A 27,008-nucleotide genomic window follows, 5' to 3' on the forward strand; every position below is an offset into this window, starting at 1 on the left:
GGGGGGGGGGGGGGGGGGCGCGCCCCAGGCTCCTTTCTGCCAGGGTGCCACTCCACTGCACTCCGGCAGGAAATGACCCCTGTGAATTACAAACTACATTTATTCATGTGCTGATAAAAGCTATTAATCACTGCATGCATCTACCCTTAAGCTTTTAGTCTATGCACCTCTACTATGTCTTAGCCGGGGCCCGGGCTGAGTTGAACAAGCAGAGCATCTGTTTTGCATGCGGAGTGGCCCAAGTTCAGTCCCAAGTTGGACAGTCACTGCCAGTCTGAACAGACCACTGAACCTGACAAAACAATGGCCTGCCTAAGTGGAAGGCAACTTCTAGTGCCCCTGTCCACCAGATATTCATAGTGTATTATTATACCACACGGCCTCATGGACACCCTTCTGGTAAATTAAACATGAATTCTCATCCCAGTAATTATTCTGGTAGTTCTCCTTTGCATCTTCTCCCGTATGACTTAATCTTCTAATATAGGCTATCAAAACTGGACAATGCATTTTACACATGGCCCTTCTAGCGCTTTTTATAATGGCACTAGCAGGTAGCAGCAGGTAGGTAGCAGATCCTCCTGGAGTTATAACTGATCTCCACGTGACATAGATCAGTTCCCCTGGAGAAAATGGCCACTTTGGAAGGTGGACTCTATGGCATTATACTACATTGAGATTCCTCCCCTCACCAACCCCGCCGGCTAATGCTGCCATGGGTTGGAAGGTACATCCGGAGGGATGTGCTCGCTCGCCTCCCCCACTTCTTCTCCTTTGCTTACACTTATCTTGCAGGTGTCCTTGAAGCTAGAAGCGCTTCTTCCCTGAGCTTCCTGCTGGGAACCTAACGGCTGCGTATTTGCCCGTGCTTAAGAGTGCTTGCTTATTGGCTTTGTAGTATCGGGGGTCTCCTTTGAAGGGGGTATATCCCAAAAGCCCCGCGCCTCTCCCACCATTCCTGACACAAGAGTTCACGGTGTCTCAAGTACTTTCTCTCTCAATAAACTGAATTTTCTGAAGACCTGGTGTTGAGCGTGATTGACTAGGAACCCCAACACCCGTCAGGGGATTCCTAACAGAATGTCAGGCCCCACAGCAACAATGAAGTACACACTTGCAGGAAGGTTTTACTTTATTTGAAGCTATAGATGCATGGACAGGAACACTGTTAGGAATGACGGGCAAACTCTGTGCATGAAAGATTATAGTACATTCGTATGAGCAACATCCAATTACTAAGGTTCCTGCGCGTGCCTAGTGGCCTGAGAACCAACTGCTACCGAAAGCAAAACAGGTACGAACTTCCCACCGCTCATCCCTACTACAGACAAAGCAATAACTCAAGTGACTCCTCCAGAGGCCTTGAAAGATAGGTGTTGCAGCTGAAGTGGCAATTAAGCGAAGGGGTAAGCATGCGCATGGGAAAGGATACAAAATGAAACTTGGCAGCTTGCTGACACCCCCCGAGGCTCCACCCCCAAATCTCCAGGTATTTCCAAACTTGGAGCTGGCAACCCTAATATTAGAAACCCCCTTCAAGTTCATCCAAGAACCCCACATACCCACTACACATCCAAACTCTACTCTGTGTTAACAGATTAACAATAGCATCCGTCAGAAAAGGTGTTTTATAAATGCAGAAGAGCATCAAATAACAGAGTACCACACTCTTTCCATGGGAAAAGCATTTAAATTTGAACTGAAATGAAAATAACTCTTCAAAAGGCATTAGCTCATTTGACCTAGACGGTACTCCTTCCTGACCTCAAGAAGACCATGAAATGGATCTTGCTGGGCCTCTGAAACAGAATATTATGCAAGAGCGATTTCTGTTAGAGTTAGGTTTCTCTCTCCAGCTGCCTTAAATGATTCAGAGGAAGGAATTAACATCCTAAAACCACAGAGGAAGAAAACTAGGACTCGAGACACTAAAAATTAAAATTCAGCACACAATGCCCTTCACAAATGTATTAAAACGAATTGGGTATTTTAGTCATATTGGTTTAGAATTCACATCTTCTTAATTCCCTGGAAATATATTCAAGAGTGATTCACAGCTACTCTGCAGAATTCTATAGCAGCATGCATAAAAATCAAATGAGTGGCAGGTACTGATGCCACTGTTCCCACACAAGAAGCACTTGCTTACAAAAACATTACAGAATGAAAGGGTGCCGAAGGGGTGAAGAACACCAAAGGCGGCACTTCACATAACGCAGAGCAACTCAAATAAACGTCTGCACGGAGATGCTGGGTGAAGGAAAACCATTTCCCAAAAGCGTTCATTAAAAGAAAGAAAACACTGGGAAGCCTACCTTGTGGGGAACACGTGCTAGATTCCAATTATGAGAAAGGGGTCGGATTTTGATTGTAAATGCCATTTGACCAGGTTGGGAACGGGAACAACTTATTTATTTATTTAAAACCTTTATTAGCCACCTTTCTACCTTGTGCCCTCCAGATGCACTTCTTTGATTGATGGGACAGTTAGAAGGGCTCTCCCTGATATCCTAATTCCCAGACAACAATGCGTAGAAGACAGCCATTTAGATACCCCTGCCCCAAATCATGTGGGGCTTTAAAGGGCAAAACCAGCACCCTGAATGGGCTCAGGAGTGGATCAGTAGCCAGTGTAATTGCTGTAGTATCAGGGTCACCTGCTCCCAAGTAGTTGGCCCCAACCAGCAGTCTAGCTTCAGCATTAGGCACTAGCTTCCGAACACTCTTCAAAGGTAGCCCCAAGGAATGCTCCCTCTATTACTCCCTCTTTTACTCTCTCTATTACTCCCGCTAAGCTGTGGAGTCTTGTGAGCAAAAATTCTACTTTGTGAGCTACTGGCATTACAGTTGTGAGCAAGCTATTTGGCTGCTGCATAAATTAGTTTGCTCTGGAGCAGTCCTTCCTGAGCTAAGACAAAAAATGTGTGAGCTGGGGGATAAAAATCTGTGAGCTAGCTCACACTAGCTCAGCTTAGAGGGAACACTGGCCCCAAGTAGAGTGCACTGCAGTAGTCCAGTCTAGATACAACTAAAGCATGGACCACTGTGGCTAGATCTGACTGAACCAGCAACAGTCGTTGTCTTCTCTAATACATGCAACTGAAGAATATTTATTCTGAGCTGACTGCTGCACACACAGTCGTGGCTGATGGCTGTAGATGCACAGCTGCCACTGAAAAACACCAACCATGTGACTTGGTGTCTCCACGACCTAATATTGTGCCCTGAACGAATGACACCCTATGCTCTTCCATTCTCATTCTACCTCAGTAGTGGCATCTTATTTAGCATTCAATATACCAAACGGCAATCCTCGGAAAACACACATGCAAAGAAACGAACTTTAAGAGCACCACGCTGCCCTGAAGATGACTGCTGGTTCCTAACAAAGAGATTTCAGGGCTTGCAACTAGGGTGCCAACACAGGTGTGCAAAAGAGGCTTGCACCCTTCCTGCTCCTCAATAGGACGCCAGAGCACCACACGGATGTCTGCTCCCTTCTTGAGAGAAAGAGGGGTGGACAAAAACCAGGGAGCTCAAAGACAGGGCTTTTTTTGTAGAAAAAGCCCAGCAGGAACTCATTAGCATAATAGTCCACACCCAACAGCAGAAACTCATTAGCCTATCAGGCCACACCCCCATGCCTTCCCTTGACTTGCCCAGGTGCCCCCCGGCTGCGGGGAGCCCGGACAAGCCGGCCCTTGGACAGGCCGGGGGAGGCACGGGGAGGCATTTAAATGCCTCCCTGATCCTTCCAGCCCCCCCGGTCCGAGTAGCTTGGAGTCGCCAGGGGGCGGGGTCGCTCTCCAGGCCTTCCCTCTGTAGCCACGCGCACAGAGGTTTTGGCTGTAGTGGGCGTGGCCAACTCTGAAGCCAGCCGGAACTCCGTTCCTGTGTGTTCCTGCCCAAAAATAGCCCTGCTCACAGATATGGGTGGCAGCTGACAGGTCCTGTTTTAAACTGCATGCCTGGCTGTGTCCAAGTCCTGCATCACTGACAGAAAGACTGAACTGGTGTCTTCCTGAGCATGCCTGCGAGCATCATGAGTGTACCCTATTCCCTCCTGTCCCCGTCCTTCCTCTGAGAGCTCATTCATACCTCTATGCGCAAATCCCCTAAATCGTATGACAACTGGGCATGACCAAGTGAAGCATAATACAGGAACAACAACATGAAATAGGAAGGAACCTTTCAGATGGGGAGAAGCCGGGAGTGAAGTCAACTGTGTTCCAGATTTTTACTTGGTCTCAATTTCTGCAATCTGAATCCTATCACGCTGCTTATTGGATGTCCCATCCTACTGACTGCATTGACATACACTGTGCAATCTGCCTTGAGTCTCACTAAGAGAGATTATAAAAAATGTAAAGAAATAAAATCCAAGAAAAAATAATCTTGAGGACAGTTTGCAGCATTGCTGCATGTTCTTCTGTTAGCCTCTAACCAAGTGACCACTTGGCTGGGTACTAGGGATGGGCACAAACTGAATTATGAACTGAAGTTCATCACTAAACAGGTCCGGTTCATGGTTCACGAACCTCGGTTCCTGCCATCCCACCCTCACAAGCCCCACAAACCTCCCATAAACCAACAAGGTGGATTTGTGTGTTTCACGTCGGCAGACACACTAGTGGCAGGGCTTGGAGAAGACATTTAAAGACAGAATCTCGGAGAATCTGCTGGGCTTGTTGTATGCCTGCCTTGATTTTTCCCCACCACTGGAAATAATTGAGAATAGGAGCACCCTCTTTGGGTGCCTACAGAATTGGACCCGATGGTCCAATCTTTTTGAAACTTGGGGGTTCTTTCAGGGGGAGCCTCCAGCAGCTACACTGGAAATTTGGTGCCTTTACCTCAAACCCCCTTCCCCCACCCCACTGAATATATCCTAGGAGATTTGACATTGACTATAATGGCCCCATAGGGTATAAAATTCCCGAAATTTACCTGAATTCCAATACAATAGCAATACTGGAATTCAGGTTTTCAAGGCAATACCGAATTTTTAAGGGTTCAAAAACCCAAACCTGGAAAACACTGAATTTTTTTCCCTTTGCACATCCCTGGTCACAACCAGCTTATGGTGACCTCAGGTCCATGAGGTTTTCAAGGCAAGAGCTGAGCAGAGGTGGTTTGCCATTGCCTGCCTCTGCACAGTAATTCTGGTCTTCTTTGGTGATCTCCCATCCAAGTACTACAGCCAAACCTGGTTAGTTTCCGAACTCTGGGAGAGTTTCAAAAGTAGCATATTTTACTGTACACACCACAGAGTGAGTTAGTGGCAACCTCCTTATCAAAGACATTTTAAAGAATGAAGTTGTTGTTGTTCAGTCGCACAGTCGAGTCCGACTCTTCGCGACCCCATGGACCAGCTCCCGCCAGGCCCTCCTGTCTTCCGCCGTCCTCTGAAGTTGGCTCAAAAGAATGAAGTATTGGACAGTTATTAAGGGCGCTTTCACACATGCTAAATAATGCCATTTCAATCCACTTCAGCCACTGTTTGCAACTGGATTTTGCCATTTCACACAGTAAAATCCAGTTGCAAAGTGCACTGGAAGTGGATTGAAAATGCATTATTTAATGAGTGTGAAAGCGCCCTCAAGTAGTAGGATGACCGAATATTCTTTTTTAGCAATAAAATAAAGATCTGGATATGCTACATATGTATTTGGTTGCTAAAATTTCAAATTAATAACATAATGATTGCATTACAGAAAACAAAGCGTTATTTTGACAACTGATCATCATTTGAAGAGCCTGCTTAATTAAAGTTAGATTGTAGCACCATGATATTTCGCCCAGGATATGGGACAGAGACAGCACTGGTCACCCTCACAGACGACCTCCGGAGGCATCTGGATCGGGGCGGGACAGCAGTGCTGTTGTTGTTGGACCTGTCAGTGGCGGTCGACCATCAGCTACTGATCCACCGCCTTGCCAACACTGGGATTCAGGGGCTTGCCTTGCAATGGCTCATCTCCTTTCTCCAAGGTCGGGGACAAAGGGTGGCTCTCAGGGATCAGCTGTCCCAAAGGCACCTGCTGATCTACGGAGTGCCCCAACGGGCAGTGCTCTCCCTGATGTTATTTAACATCTATATGCACCCCCTTGCCCAGATTGCCCAGAGACACAGGCTGGGGTGTCAACAATAAGTGAATGACACCCCGCTATATCTGATGTTGGGCGACCAGTCCAACTCTACCCCGGAAGATCTGGACTGGGCGTTACAAGCTGTGACAGGTTGGCTTAGACTGAGCTGATTGAAATTGAATCCAATGAAGACGGAGGTCTGAGTCAAAGCAGACCGGGGGTAGGGATCCTACTACCAGACTTCGATGGGGTGCAGCTGGTGCCAGCGCCGAGGGTCAGGAGTTTGGGAGTGCTCCTGGATGCCTCCTTAATGATGGAGGCCCAGGTAGCAGCCACTGCCAAGACAGCCTTTTACCATCTTCGGCTGATTAGGCAGTTGGTTCCCTTCCTCGAACGCAATGATCTGGCAACAGTGATCCACACAATGGTCACCTTGAGACTGGACTACTGTTATGCTCTCTACATTGTCGCAAATCCGGAAGCTGCAGCTGGTACAAAATGCGGCAGCCAGGCTGTTGATGGGTCTCCCCATGCGGGAGCACATCCACCTGAGCTGAAGGCACTGCACTGGCTGCCGATAGCATACCGGATCTGCTTCAAGGTGCTGGTTTTGACCTTTAAAGCCCTATATGGTCTGGGGCCTGCCTACCTGAGGGACCGCCTTTCTCCGCATGTTCCCCAGAGAGCACTGAGGTCGGGGTCGCAAAACCGCTTGACCCTCCCAGGACCAAAAGACGCAAAACTGGTCTCTACCAGGGCCAGGGTCTTCTCTGTAGTGGCTCCATACTAGTGGAATGAGCTCCCAGAAGACATCAGGGCCCTGCAGGACTTCCTACAGTTTCGCGGGGCCTGCAAAACGGAGCTCTTCCACCAGGCCTTCGATTAGGAGCCGCTACCAATAACGCCTGAACTGGGGTAAGGCCCTCTGTGCCAACAGCAACAGCCTGTGATGTCAACAGCAACAGCCTCTGGCCATAATTTTTTGTTACATTTGCTACAGCATGGCCTATAGGGATCATGATGTATTGTTATCGCCGCTAGCACTTTAACTACACTTATTTGTTATTTGTCATGCATATGAGTTTTTATGATGTGCATTGTGTTTTAATGATTAGTGTTTTAATGCATTTTAACTTTTTAACGTAAGCCGCCCTGAGCCTGCCTCGGCAGGGAGGGCGGGATACAAATGGAATTAAATAAACAAATAAAATAAATAAATATTGGCTAGGACATGTTGTTAAAATTAGAACTGCTAAATAAATGGCGGTCTTCAACTCTTAGTTTCCTTCTGAAACACACCTCAAAGGTTTAGAACTCTATTTCAAAATGGCATGGATTGCAACTATCAAACAAGAAGTTATCTTTCTTGCATTAAGGATAAATTTTAGTAACTTAAGGTAGTTCTTAATTTTAACACACAGCTTTAACAACTTTAAACATCCTTTGTTTTAGGTGTAACAAAGGAAGAAAACCAAACATTTTATGCCACAATTTCAGTAATTACAATTCCTGCAGGCTTAACACCACCTTGAAGGAATACATACATTAAGCTGCCTTCTAGTAAGTTAGACCACTGGTCTGTCAAGGTCTGCTCTGACTAGCAGCTGCTCTCCAGGATCTGGAGATGTTTTGACATCACCTACTTCCTGATCCTTCTCACTGAAGATGCTGCTGGGGATTGAACTTGAGATATTCTACCCACAAACCAAGCGGTCTACCACTGAACAACATCTCCACATCAATTTTATACAAATTATGAATTAGATTACTGCTCTGGAATGTTCACCACTCGTTCACCACCACTGAAACCCTCAGCATCTGAGAAACTGGCAGTTCCATTGCTGGGATGCTGGCACAGGTGGGCAGTTGGGAAAAGAGAGCCGCCTTGGAAAGGAGGCTGAGTATGGTACCGGCCGAACCTTATGGCACAATAAATATGAGAGTGTGCAGGGGCAACAAGATTATTTTTTGTTTATGCTGTCACAGAATAATTTGGCTATCTCTCTGGAATGATTCTGGCAGCTTTCTATGGATGTGGTTAGTGGTAGAGGTAGAAAGTGCCTCCAAGCCAATTTATGGTGACCCCTTAGGGTTTTCAAGGCAAGAGTTGTTCAGAGATGGTTTGCCATTGCCTGTCTTTGCGTAGCAACCCTGGACCTCCTTGGTGGTCTCCTATCCAGCTACTAACCAGGGCTGACCCTGCTTAGCTTCCAAGAACTTCCAAGATCAGGATAACCTGGGCTATCCAGGTCAGGGTAGATGTGGTTAGGAAGGTGCAAATTTCAACCAAGGACCCAAGCATGCAATAGCCACTCACCTCAAACTGAATTAAGACCGTTCCACTTTCTAGCCCTTTCTTCAGTTGCTCCATTGACTCCTCTAGGGTCTCACCATATTCTGAACAGATAGGAAGATTGGGCTCTGGAAAAGCTTCATCCTCTGACTTGCTATCATTACATGGCCTGACAACTGGAAGACAGGGGAGGCAGATTCAGATCTTTATTATCAGTCAAAAACAGTAATGCTTAGATGAGATCAGGAATGAAGCGGTGTCCCATTAATAAAAACATTGTTGGTTTTTGTTAAAGTTGCTTTGAGCCTATTTAAGGAGAAAGACGCAAACTCCAACGCACTGAAGCAGGAAACTTCAGTTGTGCTCCACACCTGACATGATCCCACCACAGTGCCAGTATGACGAGCATAACAAGAGTTACCTTTCCGCCTGATCAGAAGCACAAGCTCTCTGGTATGCAGCTCTCTGCTGGCCTTTATAAACCTCACCACTTGGTCATGTGTATGTTCAGAGATGTCCCGGCCATTGATTAATACTATTTGATCTCCTTCATTCAGTTTTGGAATGCATTTATCAGACTGCCATAACACCAAAGAGAAGTACATCAGTATTATCAGATATCTGAATCAAAGAGAGAATTTAAGACTTCCGTGCATAGGGATTAATTTAATCATCGATCAGCACTGTTATCCATTATCTTGATGAACCTTTACTCTCTGCATCAAGAGGTGTGAACAAACAGAACATTATTCTAGTCCAGATGGCTTTACTGTTGATAGGGATCCATGAATCCAGAATTAGGTTTGAAGCCCATTCTGAACAGATAAAAACCCCTGTGATGGACCACATTTTGCAGACTGGAAACACTCCTGGACCCAGTTCTGCTGGCCCCAAAACCACTGGTGGACCAGGACTAGCTGAAGCTACACAATCCTAGAGCCTTCAGGATAACCACAAATCAGAGCACAGCAAAAATGCTACATGGGGCTGCCTGTGAAAAACAGCCAGAAACTTCAGCTGTTCCAAAGCAGGCATACAAAGGCTTTAAGTGGAACCCACCATGGGGATACAAACAATGCCAACAGTGGCTGATTTGCAAGGGCAACCAATTGGTTTCTTGGTTCAATTCAAAGTGCTGGTTTTGTCCCTCAAAGCCCTAAATGGTGTCGGACCTGGCCCGCTTCCACCCATGCAAGACAGCCTGTGCTCTTAGATCAGCTTCTGGTGCCAGGCTCTGCATTACACACAAGGAAGAGTCAGATTTGGGGAGGGGGTGTTGCCAGAGGCACTGGCTTTACTCTCGGGTAGCCCCAATAGCAGGGGCACCCCACTTTCTAACCCTAACCAGAAACCCACAAAACTCAGGCCACGGAAGACACTCCTGGTTCTGAAACACAGAGCAGGCCATAGCTCTAGAAACAGGGTCTCCATTTTCAGGTGGCAACAAGGCAACCCTCAAAGCAAACCTCCAGTCTTCTCGCCCACCTAGGAAGACATGCATATGAAACAATGGTAGTTTCACCAAGTAAAACATCTGCCTTTCTAAAGGCTATTCAGAGGCCACCTGGCAAACAGCCCTCCCGTCTCCAGTACTTCACCCAGCCCTTTTGTGTGATCCCATGTCTACGTGTGAATTCTTTGTCTCAATACTTGTCCTTCCTTGCTCCATCCCTCAGGATACTGAGATAAACCAATCAAACATTCAAATTATTAACGATCCTTCCTGATGCTAATCAGGGACCCATCTCCCATCTTTTGTCTGTATCTGGGAACCTATTCAACTGCCTTGGTAGAACCATCAGTGGACATAAAATCCATTCAGCTAGCCCCTGTAGTCATCCAGCACCTGGCTTAATCCCATCATATATAGACTCTGCCCCTCTGGAAGCTCATTGGTCACACCTGAATTATGCTCTGCCTGGTACAACACCTCCATGGACTCATTATTGGTCTAGAAAATCTATTGTTTTCACCAGAGACCAGCCCCCAAGGCCTCCCATTGGTCTGCATTGCTTTCCAATGTCTATATCCTTTAGAGCACATGACTTCAGATTGTGTGCCTCTGCCCTGATGCCAACCGGCAGTACCCCCAAACCCTTGGTTTGGGCCATAATCCCTTCTTCATGGACCTCTGCACATCTGGACAGGTAGTATTACCCCATAACTGACCCCTCTGTTTGCTATCAATCACCTCTGCTTTCTTAGTTCTGTATTGTGTGTTTGAATGCTTGATTATTGTTTGTATGCTAGAGAATAATTAGTAAAGAAATCAATATTTTAGATACACAGTCTCTGCGTTTATTTCTGAAACTGGGAAATCAAACTCCCATATACACAGGTTCTGATCCTATATTTAATGCCTACTGCCAATTAATATTCATATTTCCCCACATTTATTAAGAAATAAGGCCATTTGGCTAACAGGGGGTCCTGGGGGAGAGGGCCTTTTCAGATAGTGCCCTCATACTGTGGATCTCCCTGCCCTAGGAGCCTCATCAGGCCCACTTATTCTGGTCCTTCCGAAGGCTTGCTAACACTTTTGGGTTTTTTTTTTTAATTTAAGAGACTTTAATGCCTGCCTTTACTTGTTGATCTCATGTTGCTGTAATCTGCACTATCAATCCTTTTAATATTTTTATTTCTGATTGACTTTTTATTGCCCAGCAGTGAATAGTGGTTAGCATGTTAAACTAGAAACTGGGAGTGGCACCAAATTGAAAAAATGCTAAGTTCTGTTTCATTACTGTTACAGATTTCTGCTGGCTGCTGCTTTAGATTGTTGACTTTGTTACACATATTTTTCCCAATTTTAAGAAACTGCTATCAGAGGATGCCTTGAGTATCGCTTACACTAGGAAGGTAAATTCCCTACATGAATAAATTGTTGAAAAGCAGCAGCCATATCCATAATGCCAAGTGGTTTGGAACGTCTTTGCCATCATAGTAATATATTATTCAACAAGTGGAGAAGAGAGCTGATGACATGCTCACCTGAACACTCTGACAGACACGCAGATGCTGATGTTATGCATTTCAGTTGAGAAAATGCCAACTCAGAGCCAGTCCAGATGACCCACCCCAACTCCTAAACAGAGCCAGCAATGCAAAAACAAAAGGAAGGCCAGAAAGCAATACTTACAGGGGAACCTGGAATTATTCTGGACACGACAAGAGGCATCTTCTGATCAATGCCACCCTAAAACATTGTGTCAGAAAAAAAAACAGTGAATCTAAACAGACAGACAACACATGATTCAGTTGATTTTTTCCAAGCTATGTTCCAGGGAACAGTTTATTGGGGACTCAACCAATGCCTATTGTCCTTCAAAGAAGTTGGATACGGACCACTCAGGGGTTGCGTAACCAGAACATTCCCATAAACAATAAGACTCTGGCATGCTTATCAGGAACTCCACAACAAGAAGAAATCAGGATAGGCAGATGAACTTTTTTTGAAACACAGCTGAACCAAAATCTTTCCCTGCAATACAGAAGTACAAAAGGATACGATCTAATGTAGAGGTCCCCGACCTTTTTAAGCATGCAGGCACCTTTGAAAATATGATAGAGCTGGCAACTGCTGCCAAAGCAACCTTTTCAAAAATCTGCACAGCCAATCTAGTGGCCAACCAGAAGCTCTGGTGGGCAAACCCCACCACAACCACACCCACTTTCTAAGAGCACCTGGCAGGTGCCAGGAATGGTATTGGCAGGTGCCCACGGCAACACACTGGGGACCCCTGATATACTGAGGTAACTGTAAGGTCCAATAAGCTTGGCCAGGCTGCATGAGAGCTGAACGTACACTCTAGGACACCCCTGGAACCTTCCACAATGCACTGCAGCTCCTCAGCAGACAAGGTGGTACAGAAAGGGTCTTCTTAGGGTGGCAAGTTTGAAAATCACTGGTCTAACACATCAGTGCACAATGTGATCTTCTTAGTGCTGCAAGGAAACCATTGGTATGCCCTGGCAGCTCCAAGCCTGAAGCACACACTATTTTGCAGAACTGAAGCAGAATATGTAGTATGACTGGGAATATAATGATTTTTTCTTTCAGATTATTCATATTTCTCTGGTTTTATAGATTGTTCTCATAAATAAGATTTTATTAGGATGTAATGAAGGCCTATTAAATAGTAGGCCTTTCCCTTGTAGGTTAGAGTATCTTTCTAGCTGATGCTGGCAGACAAGAAAACAACATTCTTTTGGTATAGAAGATAGGTATAGAGTTCATGGAGTTTTTTAGTTGTTTAGGGTAAAACATGGCAGTGTATGGGTCAAAAGGGATTTTAGCTTCATATTGAAAAAAACACCTTTCTTTGGGTATGAAGAATCCTTGGCCAATATTATTCAGGTTAGGTTAAGTAAACATTTAAGATATTATGTAGGTACACCTTTCTACATATTTGACCAATGAGTGGACTATTACTCAAATGATGCACTGTCTTTTGTAACCAATTATGATCTCTGAATGTTATCTTCTTAACTATGTCACTCCAAGTATAAAATTTCATGTATTTCCTGATTGTGTTCAGAAAGCAGTCAATTTTTGATAGGCTAAGTTTGGCCTAACTGATCTCAGGTATTTCAACTGCAATTAAAATCAATGAACATTCCTCCTCATTTTGACTGGAAATCTATTTGTATAACAAATATTTCAAAACCCACAGGCTCATTGCATTTGCTTGCATTAACTTCTGCTGGTTACATCTTACAAAATGCAGATGTATAAACTATTCCATTCAATAAAGGGAATACCACAAATACCATATTGCTAAAAGCAGAGCCATGTTTGGGGGGAAATCAAAACACACCAAGAAATGTGCATGCTGCATTTTAACAGCTGTTACAATAGGAACATAAGAGAAGCCAATGTTGGATCAGGCCAATGGGCCATCCAGCCCAACACTCTGTCACTCCCCACATTTCATCCTCACATCAACCCTGTGGGGCAGCTTAGACAGTGACTGGACCAAGTTTAGTTGGTGAACTCTTTGACATACAAGGATTCAAATTCATGTCTCCCTTGCCCTAAACAGTGATTAACAATTGACCACACCACCTGTGAACCACTGTAGCACCCCAGCGTTACCACTTCTTGTTTTGACAACAGAGGAACAAGCAGGCAGGACAATCACCCATTTAACACAAAAGCAGCCTTTCTGAATTATTCTAACCAAGACAATTTTTTGAAGCTACAGCTGAAGATCAGGATTGCTTTCTCAGTGCCTTTTACCTTCAAATTAAATCCAAATTTCCCATCTTCATCGGGCAGGATGTGTATCAAAAACAAGTCTCCATCAATAATGTCATTCTGGAAGATATCAATAACAGGAATTTGGTTTACTAAACACTGCCTTCATGAGCTGCTTTGGAGAAAATCATCTCTGCATGTGGCAAGAGAGTAACATTCCACCTTCCCACACCACCCAGGGCATGTGCTACATTGACTGTGTAATCTGAGTCTAAAAATCTGGGGCTGTCCAAACAAACGCAGGATCCAAATATGACTCCCATCTGTGGATGGATTGACTTGGAGGCGGGATCAATGAGTCCAGTGAGTGGAGAGGGAGGGTACAATTTCATGTTCAGTCAGGAGTGCAGAGAAGAGTGTCTGAACCAGCCTTGTGCTTGTTTTTTAGGTGCTATGGCCACTGCTTAGCCATACTTTAACATTTAGAAAAAAATATGCAGCTTACTTTTTACCTCTTAAGGTCCCATCTAAAAGCCACTCCTGTTCATTTGTTATACTATTTTGTGAGCCTTTGTTAGATAAAGAAGCTGGCATGATGCCTGACAATTTCAGATGAAGGGAAAGCTGAAGTTTAAAAGATGTTCACGCATTCAAAAACGCTGGAGGAAAACCACCTAACATTTCTACAAGCAAGGAGTGGGACTGATTTTTCCCAATTCACCCTTCCCATGGCAGCCCAAAATGCTGCCCGAAATGCCACCTCATGGGGGATGGGGGACACTCAGGAACAGCTGGGGGGGGGGGGAATCGGATGTCTCCAACAAAAAGGGGGAATTAGCTAAAACTGTCCCCGCCCACAGAAATTCTAGGTGGGATCCAAGCCAGAATAGGAGATATTTGTGTCCTTCACTTCATCCATCATACCTTATCACAGTAGTATTGATTGGAATCCTCCACTGAAATTCCTTTTGTAATGTTATTTTTTTCTAAAGATTGCTTATCCTTTCCTTCTAAAGGATAAGAGCCTGAAGAGTTCCCAGTTCCATTGAGACTTTGGGGTGAGGAATTCTGTGTTGAATCATTTTCCAAAATGTTCCTGAATTAACAGAAAATGTAAAAGGGCAGTATTAATAGCCAGATTCAGCATAGAGTATATGCCAGAGCCTTTCAAGCCAAATTATTTTATGAGTGAGAGAGAAGAAATACTTTTGTCTGGTCTTCATTATCTTAAATTGTTCCATCTTATCTATTGTTCCATCATCTATTTTATATGCCAAAAAATCAAGAAGGCATATTTTGGTACCTTAAAGACTAACAGATGCACAAACTGACAGAAACCATGAACTTTCATAAAATACAACCCATGTTATCCATGTATGAAGTCAATTCTCAGTTATCAGATATGTATTCACACACACAGAGGACAAAAAATTTGAACAGTGGGGTGAAAGGGGTAAAGAGTTAATGCTGTACATAAATAAGCAGCAATTGAATACTGTATCAAATTAGATTTTTTTTTCAACTCAAGTTGTGTTTCCTGTGTTAAAGTACTTCCTGCATATTAACTCTTCACATTCCATTTATAATACCTGGGTAACACAAAGCCATTCTCTAGTGCAGGGGAATCACACAACAGCAAGGTTAAGGGGTACAGGGAGCAACCTTAAGGAGGTCTACTCAGAAGCAAGTCCCACTTATTCAATGGCGACTTACTTCCAGGAAAGTGCTTTTAGGATTGCACTGATTCTGTTTTATGGTGCCATTATTTAAAGCACTAAAAAGAAAGGCTGATTCAGAATTTTGGAAATGTTTAAATTGTTTGTGCAAGACCATTGACCAAGAATCACTACAAATTCTGCTTATTCTGGATGATCTGAAAAATGCAAGACTCTAAACAGGTTATTATAACAAACAGAAGAACTCACACTGGTGATTCTTGTTCTGATGATCTGCTGACAAAATAAATAAAGACAGTTAATACCTCAAACTGGTAATAGCTTTTTATAGCAGAGTTTCAGTACTTTTGCAAATGCAGAAAGGAAAAAGACCATTGGATACTTACTGTGAAGGGTCCTTCTCCTCTGAGGAAAGGAGGACCTCCTGAGGGTGATTCCCACCGTCCAATCAGGGAGGCAGGAACACTTTTTCCAACTTCCTGTCTCTTGCCTGTTGGAGTCACCCTCTTCAGTTAGACTATAATGTTAACTCCAGGAAAGAATGGGCAAGAACAGAGCAGTAACATAGGTAAGGAAAAACAGGTAAATAGTACTATTTAGACAAGAGTAACTAGTTTGGCGATGACTTTGGGAAGGACAAGATGTCCTCCTTTCCTCAGAGGAGAAGGACCCTTCACAGTAAGTATCCAATGGTCCATTCTCCCTTTGAGGCAGGGGACATCTTGAGGAACCTCCCAGAGCAGTGTCCTCAGTTTTGGTGTGGGTCATCATCACGTTCACTTGGGATGTGTTGCAGCACTCTTCTGCCGAAAGCAGCATCTGTTGAATTATAAGTTTTGATCTTGTAGTGTCTAATAAATGCAGAGAGATGACCAGGTTGCTGCTTTGTAAACTTCCTTGACTGTTGCCTGCCTTGCAAATGAGGCACTGTTGGTGGCATTCCTGGGAATCTTGTGGATCTTACAGGCCTCTACTAAGCACGCTCTGAGTGTTCTACTTACAGCTGACTTGGACAACCTTTCTCCTGTGTTAAGCGGAGATATGGACAATAACGCAGCAGTTTTCCTAAGGTGGTTGGTTAAACAAATATATGTCTTGAGAGTTCTGACATCAAGGACATGCCATGTCTTCTCCCTTTGATGCTTTGGGTTTGGGTAGAAGGAGGGAAGACATATTTCTTGAGCTCTATGGAAGGTAGAATTGACTTTGGGCATGAAGGTAGGATCTGGTCTCCTTGTAAAATATGCATAGCTCAGTTTAGCTGAAAGTGACCCTAGCTCAGAGACTCTTCTGGCAGATGTGATAGCCATAAGAAAAGGCGTCTTCATCCTCCACCATTTCAACAAACGGTGGCTTGGTAAGTGCCAAGAGAACTGTATGTAGCTGCCATGTGTGGAACCTGTGGTGGGTCTCTCAAAGCCATGCCTTGGAGGAAATGTCGTATGTGAGGATGTCGCAAAATGCTTGTGCCTTTGACTTGGGGCAGGATTGTAGCCAAGGCTGTGATCTGTCGTTTGAGAGTAGGAGCTTTTAGCCCTCTTGTGACTGCTTCTTGCAGGAACGCCAAGACTGAGTTAAGTGGTAGTTTCAGTGGGTCAACCTTTTTTTTTGCATCAGTGCACAAATGCCTTCCACAATGTGTTTGTATTATAAATTCTATTAGTTGATTGTCTCCTGGAAGCCAGGAGGGTCTCTGTGACATCAGCGTTGTACCCTAGGTGGAGGATGTTGCTTCTTTCAAGGCAGTCAAATTCAGCCTTCCTGGTTGTGGATGCCAGAAGGGTCCCTGATATAGTATGTCCGGTGATGATGGTAACCTCCACAGAGGTGGACAGAACAGAGTCAGTTTGGTGTAGTGGCTAAGAGCAGAATACTTTAATCTGGAGAACCGGGTTTGAGCCCCCGCGCCTTCACATGCAGCTGCTGGGTGACCTTGGGTCATTCAAAGTTCTCTGAAAGCTGTTTTCTCAAGAGCAGTCTTCGAAAGAGCTCTCTCAGCCCCACCTATCTCACAGGGTGTCTGATGCGGGGAGAGGAAGAGAAGGAGAATGTAAGCCGCTCTGAGACTCCGAGTGAAGGGCGAGGTATAAATCCAATCTCCTCCTCGTCCTCTTCTTTCTCTTCTTCTTCTAGAATGATGTCTGGTAGTTGTTCTTTGATTTTCCTGAGTACCTTGGAAGTGATGGGAATGGGTGGAAGGGGAATAGCAGGGTCTTTGGCCATGGAGAGGTGAGAGTTTACATTGCTTCTGCCCTGGGATGAAGGAATCTTGTGTAAAATCTGTTGAGTTAGTGATTTGTCAGGGATGCAAAGAGATCTATTTCCAGTAGGCCAAAGTGCCTGGTGATCTGTAGGAACAGATCCCTCTTGAGGGACATCTCTCACTCCTGAATCACTTGCCTGCTTGATTAGTTGAAGTCCCTGTTATGTGTTCTGCCCAAACTGACATCAGATTTTTTTCTCTGACCAGCATATTACCTATAGTGCCCCCTTCTGTACAGAGGACAATTTCAATCCCCCCTGTTCGTTTATCAACATTTTGGCTGATATGTTGTCCATCCTAACTAGGGTGTGAGAGTGAGCTACCTGAGGCTGGAAGTGTCTTAATGTGAGATCTATGGCCCTCAACTCCAAAATGTTGATGCTCAGTTTCATTTCTAGCTTAGATCACTGACCTTGAACTGGTTTGTTGTCCAGCATTGCCCCCATCAGATCAGCTGGCATCTGTCAAGATCTGTCTTATCTCTGACATCCAGTATGTCTTGCCTTGAAGTAAATTGGACATCTTTGTCTGCCATAGCAGGCTGATTTTGGTACCTGAACAGATAGGCCCTCCTTTCTCATGATTTAAAACTGGAAAGACCTTAAGAGTTGCTGTAATTGTTGCACATGTAGTTGTTCCAGTCAATTCAGTCTATGCATGGTATTAGTAGACCAAGGAGTTTGGTCAGGGTCATCAAGGACGTAGATCTGCTCATGAACATGAACTTGGACATTTCTCTGATTTTCCATGCTTTGTGGACCAGCCAAAATAAGCAATTGACTGCTGCATCAATGATGACTCCTAGGTCCTCTAACCATTGTACGGGGTTCAATGAGTTCTTCTACAGGTTTATGATGAAGCCGTGACTTGTAGACATTGAATGGTCATCTTTGTATCTGCTAATGGTTTGTCTCTGGATCGGGACCTGATCAGCAAGTCATCTAAATAAGGGTGTATGTGGAACCCCTGTTTTCTTAATTTGGCAATTGGATTGATTAAAACTCTGGAGAAGACTCTCAGAGCTGTTGAGAAACCAAACGGGTGTGCCTTGAATTGACAGTGGTCTTCCACGATGCATAAGTGGAAGTATCTCCAGTGCCTTGGAAGAATAGAATGTGCAACTATACCTCCATAAGATGCATGGATGTGAGGACTTCTCTTGGTAGTAGGGATTCTGCAATGGACTGGAATGTTTCCATCCTGAAATGTTTCCATTTGACGAACTTGTTGAGGAAGTTTAAAATCCAGGATACCCCCCAGTCCCTGTTCTTCTTTGGCACAGTAACTTTGCAGCACAGCAGCTTCAGCTGAACAAAACAGAGAAAAAAGTGGAGCAGGCAAACAAGAAAATTAAAGAGATAGACACCACAAGCAAGAAGTTGAAGAAAAGGATGGGAGATGTGGAAACAAAGCAAAATTGCCAAGATAATCGAGTTTTGCAGCTACAGATGGAAAAAGCTAACATGATTCTCAGGTTTCAGGGAGTTCCTGAAATGGATCGGGAAGACCTGAAGAGGATGCTAAGTGAGATAATCGCTCCAGGTTTAACAGCGGATGAACTTGTAAACGAAATGGAGTCAGCCTATAGGGCATACTCCAATTACATTAAAAAAATAGCCTACCTGGAGAAATAGTGGTCAGGTTTTCAAGAAGACAAACCAGAGATGTCATTTTAAAAGCAACATCAGCAACTCCACTGAAAATGGGAAATGTAACCATCAAAACCTTAAAGGACATTCCATTTGAAATTAGACAAAAGAGGAAAAATTACAAGGAATTAATTTATTTCCTTCAAACTAATGGGATATCGTACAGATGGGCGGTTCCGGAGGGTGTTATCTTTAAGATCAATGATAGAAGAGAGAAGATAGACTCCACTTTTAAAGCTAAAGAATTTTTGAGACGTCAGCTGGGGACAGATGAAGAGTCCAAAGAGGAAGAAACGAAGTCTAGTGACTCTGCTACTTCTGGAACGGAAGACGACTCTGTGGCAGAAAAGGGTGCAGGACCTGTCAGAGTGGTATACGATTTCAGAGACAGAAATCCGAAGTAAAGGCAGAAGGACTTGGAAAATGGCCTTTTGAAGCGAAGAACAAGAAGATGATCAGAGATTTCTCTCATAACAACTAATAAAATAACATATAAATAGTAAATTGTTATAAGCAAGAACTCTACAAGTATATTGTGATATTAACACTTATAGTACTAACATTTTTACTAACAGTGAAAAGATCGCCTCCTCTTGGGGTTTTAGTTTAGTGTGGTTTGCTTTCCTTTATCCTTAGTTGTAGTCCCTTCCCTAATATTTCTTTGTAGATTTTGTAGTATTTGCAAAATAAAAAATATCCCTCCGGGGATTTAAAAAACAAACAAACAAACAATGGGTTGGCTGTGGCCACCGAGGCAAGCTGACTGTGGACCTTGCCAGTTTCCCCAGCAGTCTCCCTTTTGCCCGGCATAAAGGACGGGTCAGCCTCTCCCCTGGATAGAATCTGTTGCTACTGTCCTTCTGTGCCGTAATCAGAGCGGCCAAAGAGTCTCGCTCTCTGTCGCTGCCACAAAATGGCTGCCGTTGCAGGAGTGAGCTTTGACAGCTGCCCTTTGCCGCTCCCTCAGAGACTGGGGGAGGGGAGGGGTTTAGGTTGAAGGAGGGCTTATTGGAGGGAGAAAGGATAGAAGAAACTTTTAGAGAGGAGTGAAGGACTGAAAAGTAAAAGTAAAAAGAGGCTTTAGCATAGAAGAAAGCCAAAGCTTATTCATTAGCTGCTTTCCCTATTGAAGCAGGAAAGAAAACTGAAGAGGGCGACTCTCACAGGCAAGAGACAGGAAGTTGAAAAAATTGTCCCTGCCTCCCTGATTGGATGGTAGGAATCCCCCTCAAGATGTCCTCCACCTCAGAGGGAGAACTGAGCAGCCACTATCCAATCCATGCCATTCCAAAAGCTTAAAAATACATAGGAAAGGGCAGCAATTTTCACCAATTCCCTGTTATGTTACAGCCGTAACACATACACCCCAATTTCTCCTGGGGGGTCAACAGCAAAGTTCCCTCTAAACTGTGCTAGGGGGTGCTGGCGCACAAAATTTTAGCCAGCAGCACAAGTTAAATGAACTGAGCCCACAAATGAACTGAGGCTCCCCACCCCTCCATTGGAAACAATGGAGGATGGGGGCACCTCCTTCTGGGGCCCTTAGAATTAGACCCCCTGGTCCAATCTTTTTGAAACTTGGGTTGTTGTTTTTTAATGAGAGGCACCAGCAGTTATGCTGCATATTTGGTGCCTGTACCTCAAACAACAGCCCCCTCTGAGCCCCAGATCACTTCTCCATCATACCCTAGTACCGAAGTACATTTAATGCAGACTGGATAAATAATGAGCCCACCATGACAAAATCATCCTGCCATTATGGCCATGTCTTTGTGTAATTCTGTGACTACTCAACTGTAAAGAAATTGGAATGGATTGGGCAAACTGTCATTCTTAGCTTCAGATTTTAAATATCTCTGGATTTTCAATTTTCACATTCCAACTCTGAATACAGATTTTTAACCCAGAGTCTACTATTTAAAACCTTGATAATATATACCTGTGGGAATACTACCACCTGCATACATAGATCAAAAGAACGTAAGAGAATCCAATGTTGGATCAGGCCAATGGCCCATCTAGTCCAACACTTTGTCACACAGTGGCCAAAAATAGCAGATGCCATCAGGAGGTCCAGCAATGGGGCCAGGACACTAGAAGCCCTCCCACTGTTGCCCCCCCCAACACCAAGAATACAGAGCATCCCTTGCCCCAGACTGAGAGTTCCTATCTATACCTTGTGGCTAATAGCCCCTGATGGACCTCTGCTCCATAGGCAGTGAATTCCGTGTGTTAATCACTCTTTGGGGGAAGAAGTACTTCCTTTTATCTGTTCTAACCCGACTGCTCAACAATTTCATTGAGTGCCCATGAGTTCTTGTATTGTGAGAAAGGTAGAAAAGTACTTCTTTCTCGACCTGCTCTGTCCCATGCAAAATCTTGTAAACCTTGATCATGTCACCCCTCAGCCGTCGTTTCTCCAAGCTAAAGAGCCCCAAGCGCTTTAACCTTTCTTCATAGGGAAAGTGTTTCAACCCTTTTATCATTCTAGTCGCCCTTTTCTGCACTTTTTCCAATGCTGTAATATCCTTTCTGAGGTGTGGTGACCAGAATTGCACATAATATTCCAAATGAGATCACACCATTGATTTATACAGGAGCATTATGATACTGGCTGATTTGTTTTCAATTCCATTCCTAATAATCCCCAGCATAGCGTTGGCCTTTTTTATTGCAATCGCATACTGTCTCAACATTTTCAGTAAGTTATCTACTATGACTCCAAGATCTCTCTCTTGGTCAGTCTCCGCCAGTTTGGACACCGCCAGTTTGGACCCTGTCAGTTTGGACCCATGTGTTTATAGTTAAGATTTTTGGCTCCAATGTGCATCACTTTGCACTTGGCCACACTGAACCCCATTTGCCACGTTGACGCCCACTCGCCCATCCTCTACAGATCCCTTTGGCATGCCTCACAAACCTCCCTAGTTCTCACCACCCTGAACAATTTCGTGTCATCTGCAAAGTTAGCCACTTCACTGCTTACTCCCAACTCCAAATCATTAATGAACAAAAGCATTGGACCGAGTACTGAGCCCTGCGGTACCCCACTGCTTACCACCCTCCACTGTGAAAATTGCCCATTTATACTCACTCTCTGTTTCCAATTAATTAGACAGTTTTTGATCCACAAGAGGACTTGTCCTTTTATCCCATGACTATTGAGCTTATTTAGGAGCCTTTGATGAGGAATTTTATCAAAAGCTTTCTGGAAGTCAAGGTAAACAAAACCTATTGGGTCCCCCCTTGTCCACATGTTTGTTCACCCCCTCAAAGAACACTAACAGGTTAGTGAGACAAAATCTTCCCTCACAGAACCCATACCGAGTCTGCCTCAATAGTTTTTGTTCAACAATGTGCCTACTAATTCTCTCCTTAATAACAGTTTCCACCAACTTACCCGGTATTTATATCAGACTGACTGGCCTGTAATTTCCCAGATCTCCTCTGGGACCCTTTTTAAAGATGGGAGTGACATTACCTTCCAGTCCTCAGGAATGGAGGCAGATTTTAAGGAAAGATTACATATTTTTGTCAGGAGACCCATAAGTTCACATTTGAGTTCTTTCAGAACTCTCGGATATATGCCATCCGGGCCTGGTGATTTCTCAGTTTTTAAATTGTCTATCAGTCGTAGGACCTTTTCTCTCGTCACCTCAATCTGAGTCAGGACTTTCAACACCCCTCCCAAAATCAGCGGTTCTGGAGTGGGCAAGCACTTCTCATCTTCCACAGTGAAGACAGAGGCAAAAATGCATTCAGCTTCTCAGCCACTTCCCTATCATCCTTCAGTACTCCTTTTACCCCTTGGTCATCCAAGGGCCCCACTGCCTCCCTGGTTGGTTTCCTGCTTCTAATGTATTTGAAGAAACTTTTATTGTTGGTCTTTATGTTTTTTGCTATATGCTCCTCATATTCCCTTTTTGCCTGCCTGATCAGTGACTTGCATTTTATTTGCCACAGCCTATGTTCCTTTTTATCAATCTTACTGAGACTAGCTTTCCACCGCTTAAAGGAAACCTTCTTACCTTTTACAGCTTCCATTACTTTGTTTGTTAAGCATGCAGGCCTGGTTTTGATACAACTAGCATTGTTTTTTCATGAATAATAAATTTAAGATCAAATATCATCTCTACCATATTCTTCAAAAAGGTTATATCAGTTAGGGATATAAATTAATTTCTGAACTAATGAAAAAGGTAGACAAAAGCCCCATTAATTATACTAACTATGATAACAAAAACAAACAAGAAATGAATAAATGTTAATTTTGCTGTGTTCCGCTTTAATTGCTATATATTTTACCTTAAACTGCCTGTGAAACAGGACACTCTCATCTGAAATTTGGCAGGGAATCTCTTAGATGAAGGGTATATCCCCTGAAAAGTCTATCCACATAGCATAGAACTGGAATGTTTTCCATTGGGATCAGACCATTTTCCATTGAAACCAATGATAAATTAAAATGAATGTTATTAATAAAAACAAAATGGGTGTAAAATAACAAGCACAAAAAATGAAGACTTTGGGGGGGGAAATGACCCATACCTAAGATATTTACAGCCTGCCCCTTCAATGTAAACATTCCTGTTGTGAACAAGTTCTATGATCAACAAGAAAACAGTTATCAAACTGTGCTTCAAAAAGCCTGTATCAATTAATTACCTTCTCCATGGGCTGCAGCCCTGGGACACCTCCGAATCACTGTCTTTAGAAGTCGGGGAAACCTTATAGGTGTAAAAAACATCTTCAGTTTCGGTTATATAAGCAATCTCATTTGCAAGATTATCTACAGATGAGTGTTGTGGTTTACGAATCTCATGACGTAGTCTAGGACTTCGCCTATTTAAAAAAAAAGATGTGGGATTCAGAAGTCAGTTATGATGGAACCATTGTTGAGAATTTTAAAACATGTGAAATCTACTATGTTACAACTGTTGTCCCATGGTTTCCTTTCATGCAATTAGCATTTCTCATAGCTCAGTTACTAAGTATGAGCCAAGAATTGAAGAGGAAACCATAAAATAATAGACAGAGCAAGTGTGCTGTGAGCAATACCTTTTCAGCAAAGGGGGAAGGAGAAAGAGAGATCTAACAGCCACTGGAGAACTTTTCGTTGGGTTAGCATCAAGGTCCCCCCAAGGTGTGCTAGCCTGTGCTAGCACACCAATTTCTGGACAGTCCAGTGCACAGATTTTCATCCCACTTAGCCACCACCTGCACTATAAAGGGTGCCCCCTCCTGGCAGCCTTTCCTCTGGCCAAGCAGCGTGAGCACTGCCACTACTGAGGCACTGCCACATGCCTGCCTTGCGAGATGGTTTGGTGCCATGCCACCCTGCCCAGGCCATGCTTGGCTCACTTTCTCCTGCAGTCCAGTTTAAGCTGGGCTGGTGAAGTGAGCCCCAGGAGCTCCGGTACCACATGGGGAACATTGCTCCCAGCAGCACAGAAGGTCCTGGGCTAGCTTTCTCCTGACCTGACCACAGGTCTGCCTCCTGCCCCTCAATGGCCTTCTTCTGGGAATGCAGCCTGGGGCTCCTGGAGGCCTCCCACCACCAGCACCATGGGGGGCTGTGAAGGGCCCCTCCCTCCCTTTCTTTCTTCTTTCTTTCACTCCTCTCTCCCTATTTGCTTTCTTTCTACCTCTCCCCTTCCTTCCTTCCTTCCTTCCACTCTTCTCTCCCCATCTATTTTCTTTCTTTCTTTCTTTTTATTTCATTCATTCATTCATTCATTCATTCAGTTTTTTTTTAGTGTAGGCTTGCTTACAACTTTAATCCTAGTAGGTCTTTTGGCTCACAAAGTAGAATTTTGGCTCAGGATACTCCGCAGTTTAGAGGGGACATTGGTTACCATCTCTCAGTTAGAGAATTCCTAGCAGCTTGGGGAGGGGAGGAACCTCAGTAAGGAATATTGCCACTGAATCCACCCACTGGCGCTGTCCTTTTCTCCAGGGATACTGATCTCTGTAAATCTGAAGACCAGTGGTCATTCCAGGTAATCCCCAGGTGCCACCTGGGGGTTGGCAACCCTTCCTTTTCCATCCTTGCCGCGTGGGGAGAGTGCTGCAGCAGCAGCAGCAAAGGCCATGCTGCCCACTGGGGTGTGAGAATGAGGCAAGGCCTCATTTTGGGGGAGGGACCCACCTTGCAGCAGCTGGAGCAGTCTCCCTTTGCTTTTCCATGGCCAGTCCCAGGAGAGATCTGCTCACAAATCAGAGGGAGTAGGGAAGTTGGGCAGTGGGACTCAGCTCACGGACACAGGGCCCACTGGAGTCCCCTTACTTGCGATGTATACAGAAAGCTGTTTGATGCATGAGGGGAAGAGCCCCCTCCATCTGGTACTACCCTGGAGATTGTCCTCCATGCCTGAGTGGGAGAGATTACCTTGGTACTAGCTGACCTCATCCTCTGAGGAGGAGGAGGAGAAAGCATGCAGTTGTCAAAAGATGGCACTTTTTTCTACACCTTTGCATCCCTTCCCCCTTTCATCTTATAAAAAGATTCGAGAATAAGTTTACCAGTTTGGAGTAACTGGAGGAGACCGAGATGGAAGACTTTTGGTCTCTAGGTGTTCAACAGATAACGATCTCCTCATCGTTGGATTCCAGATCATGCCGCCTATTACTTTTTTGCAGTACTGGTTATTAGAAGATCTGAAATGAAAGAAGGCAATGTGGACTAACTACACTGTGTACCGCAACATTTTGTTTCAAGGTCTCTTTCAGCGTACCAAATGCCTTCTCAGCTAGATGCACTTTTTTTTTTACAAGGTCATTCAAGACTCACAATGAAAGCTGCCTAGAGAACTGTCCTCTCCAACTACATACACACCCATCAAAAACCAAAGCAAAAAATGCAAGCCATTCTATAGCATCCTGTTTGTACTCACTTGCTGGGTCGCAGTTATTTAGTGCAAACTGTGAACGACAGAAACACCTGAATGAATTGTCTCATTTCCTCCCTAAGAACTCCACAAAGCTTTACAGTTTGTATAATTCACAACAATTAATTCCTAGAGACCAAAAACGGTAGCATTATTGTGTGGTTCAAAACCAGAGTACCCCTGCCAATCGTAAAAAGTAATAATAAGCTACAAAGGATAAGTGACAATTTAGCACTGCTGTCACTTTAACACCCTCAGAAATGGGCAACTGCCTTTGTTTACCAGCTGAGACAGGTTACTGCTAGTACCTTGCACATAATTCTCTCCCAGGTAGTCAAGCACATTGCACATGGAAGCAGCGCTGCTTCTGCACTGACAGCTCAATACCCTGGGCACGCCTAGTGGGATTTTTACATTCTGCCAGAACAGTAGGCTCCTAAGTTGTATCACAAACTGGTTCTGAAAGTCCCTTCGTTCTCAAAAGCAGTTAGTCGAGAGGTGCTTTGAAAGCAGCTATAATGCATGAAAACTCCTGGATGTAAAAATCTTCCAGGAAAAAAGGGGGAATCACAAATATTGTGATCCCAATGGAATACTTAGAAGAACTGTGGTCAAGGTCGGAGGCTAAATTATTCTTCCGTTTAATGGTTGCTGTTAAAATATTGGTCGCCCATTTCTGCAGGAGGAGAGAAGAGCCACAAATGAAGTCCGACATGAAAGGAAACGGGCTGAGCAATCCTTTCAGTATCTGTACTTAAGAGCTAGAGTCCAGTAGCACCCTAAAGACTAAAAAAAATTGTGGCAGAGTATGAGCTGTTGTGAGCCACTGCTCGCTTTTTCAGATACTCACGAAAACTCATATCCTGCCACGGATTTTGTTACAGGTGGGTAGAGCCATGTTGATCCGAAGCAGGAGAACAAAGTCTGAGCCTAGGGGCACCTTTAAGACCAAC

At 44.3% G+C, this 27,008-nt stretch overlaps 1 protein-coding gene across 1 annotated transcript in view; it reads right to left on the bottom strand.

Annotated features, from left to right (window-relative positions):
• PTPN3 (protein tyrosine phosphatase, non-receptor type 3) overlaps nt 1-27,008 on the bottom strand; it is a 183,560-nt gene that overhangs the window by 33,154 nt on the left and 123,398 nt on the right. Inside the window, exons 13-20 of the mRNA XM_015420747.1 lie at nt 25,691-25,825; nt 23,834-24,010; nt 15,506-15,529; nt 14,505-14,676; nt 13,623-13,700; nt 11,523-11,579; nt 8,805-8,961; nt 8,408-8,559 (exon numbers count right to left, since the gene is read on the bottom strand). Of these exons, the coding sequence (XP_015276233.1) occupies nt 8,408-8,559; nt 8,805-8,961; nt 11,523-11,579; nt 13,623-13,700; nt 14,505-14,676; nt 15,506-15,529; nt 23,834-24,010; nt 25,691-25,825 (952 nt within the window). The remainder of the gene's footprint in view (nt 1-8,407; nt 8,560-8,804; nt 8,962-11,522; nt 11,580-13,622; nt 13,701-14,504; nt 14,677-15,505; nt 15,530-23,833; nt 24,011-25,690; nt 25,826-27,008) is intronic.

This window comes from Gekko japonicus, unplaced genomic scaffold (assembly GCF_001447785.1).
Source record: "Gekko japonicus isolate JY-2015 unplaced genomic scaffold, Gekko_japonicus_V1.1 scaffold438, whole genome shotgun sequence".
NCBI lineage: Eukaryota > Metazoa > Chordata > Lepidosauria > Squamata > Gekkonidae > Gekko > Gekko japonicus.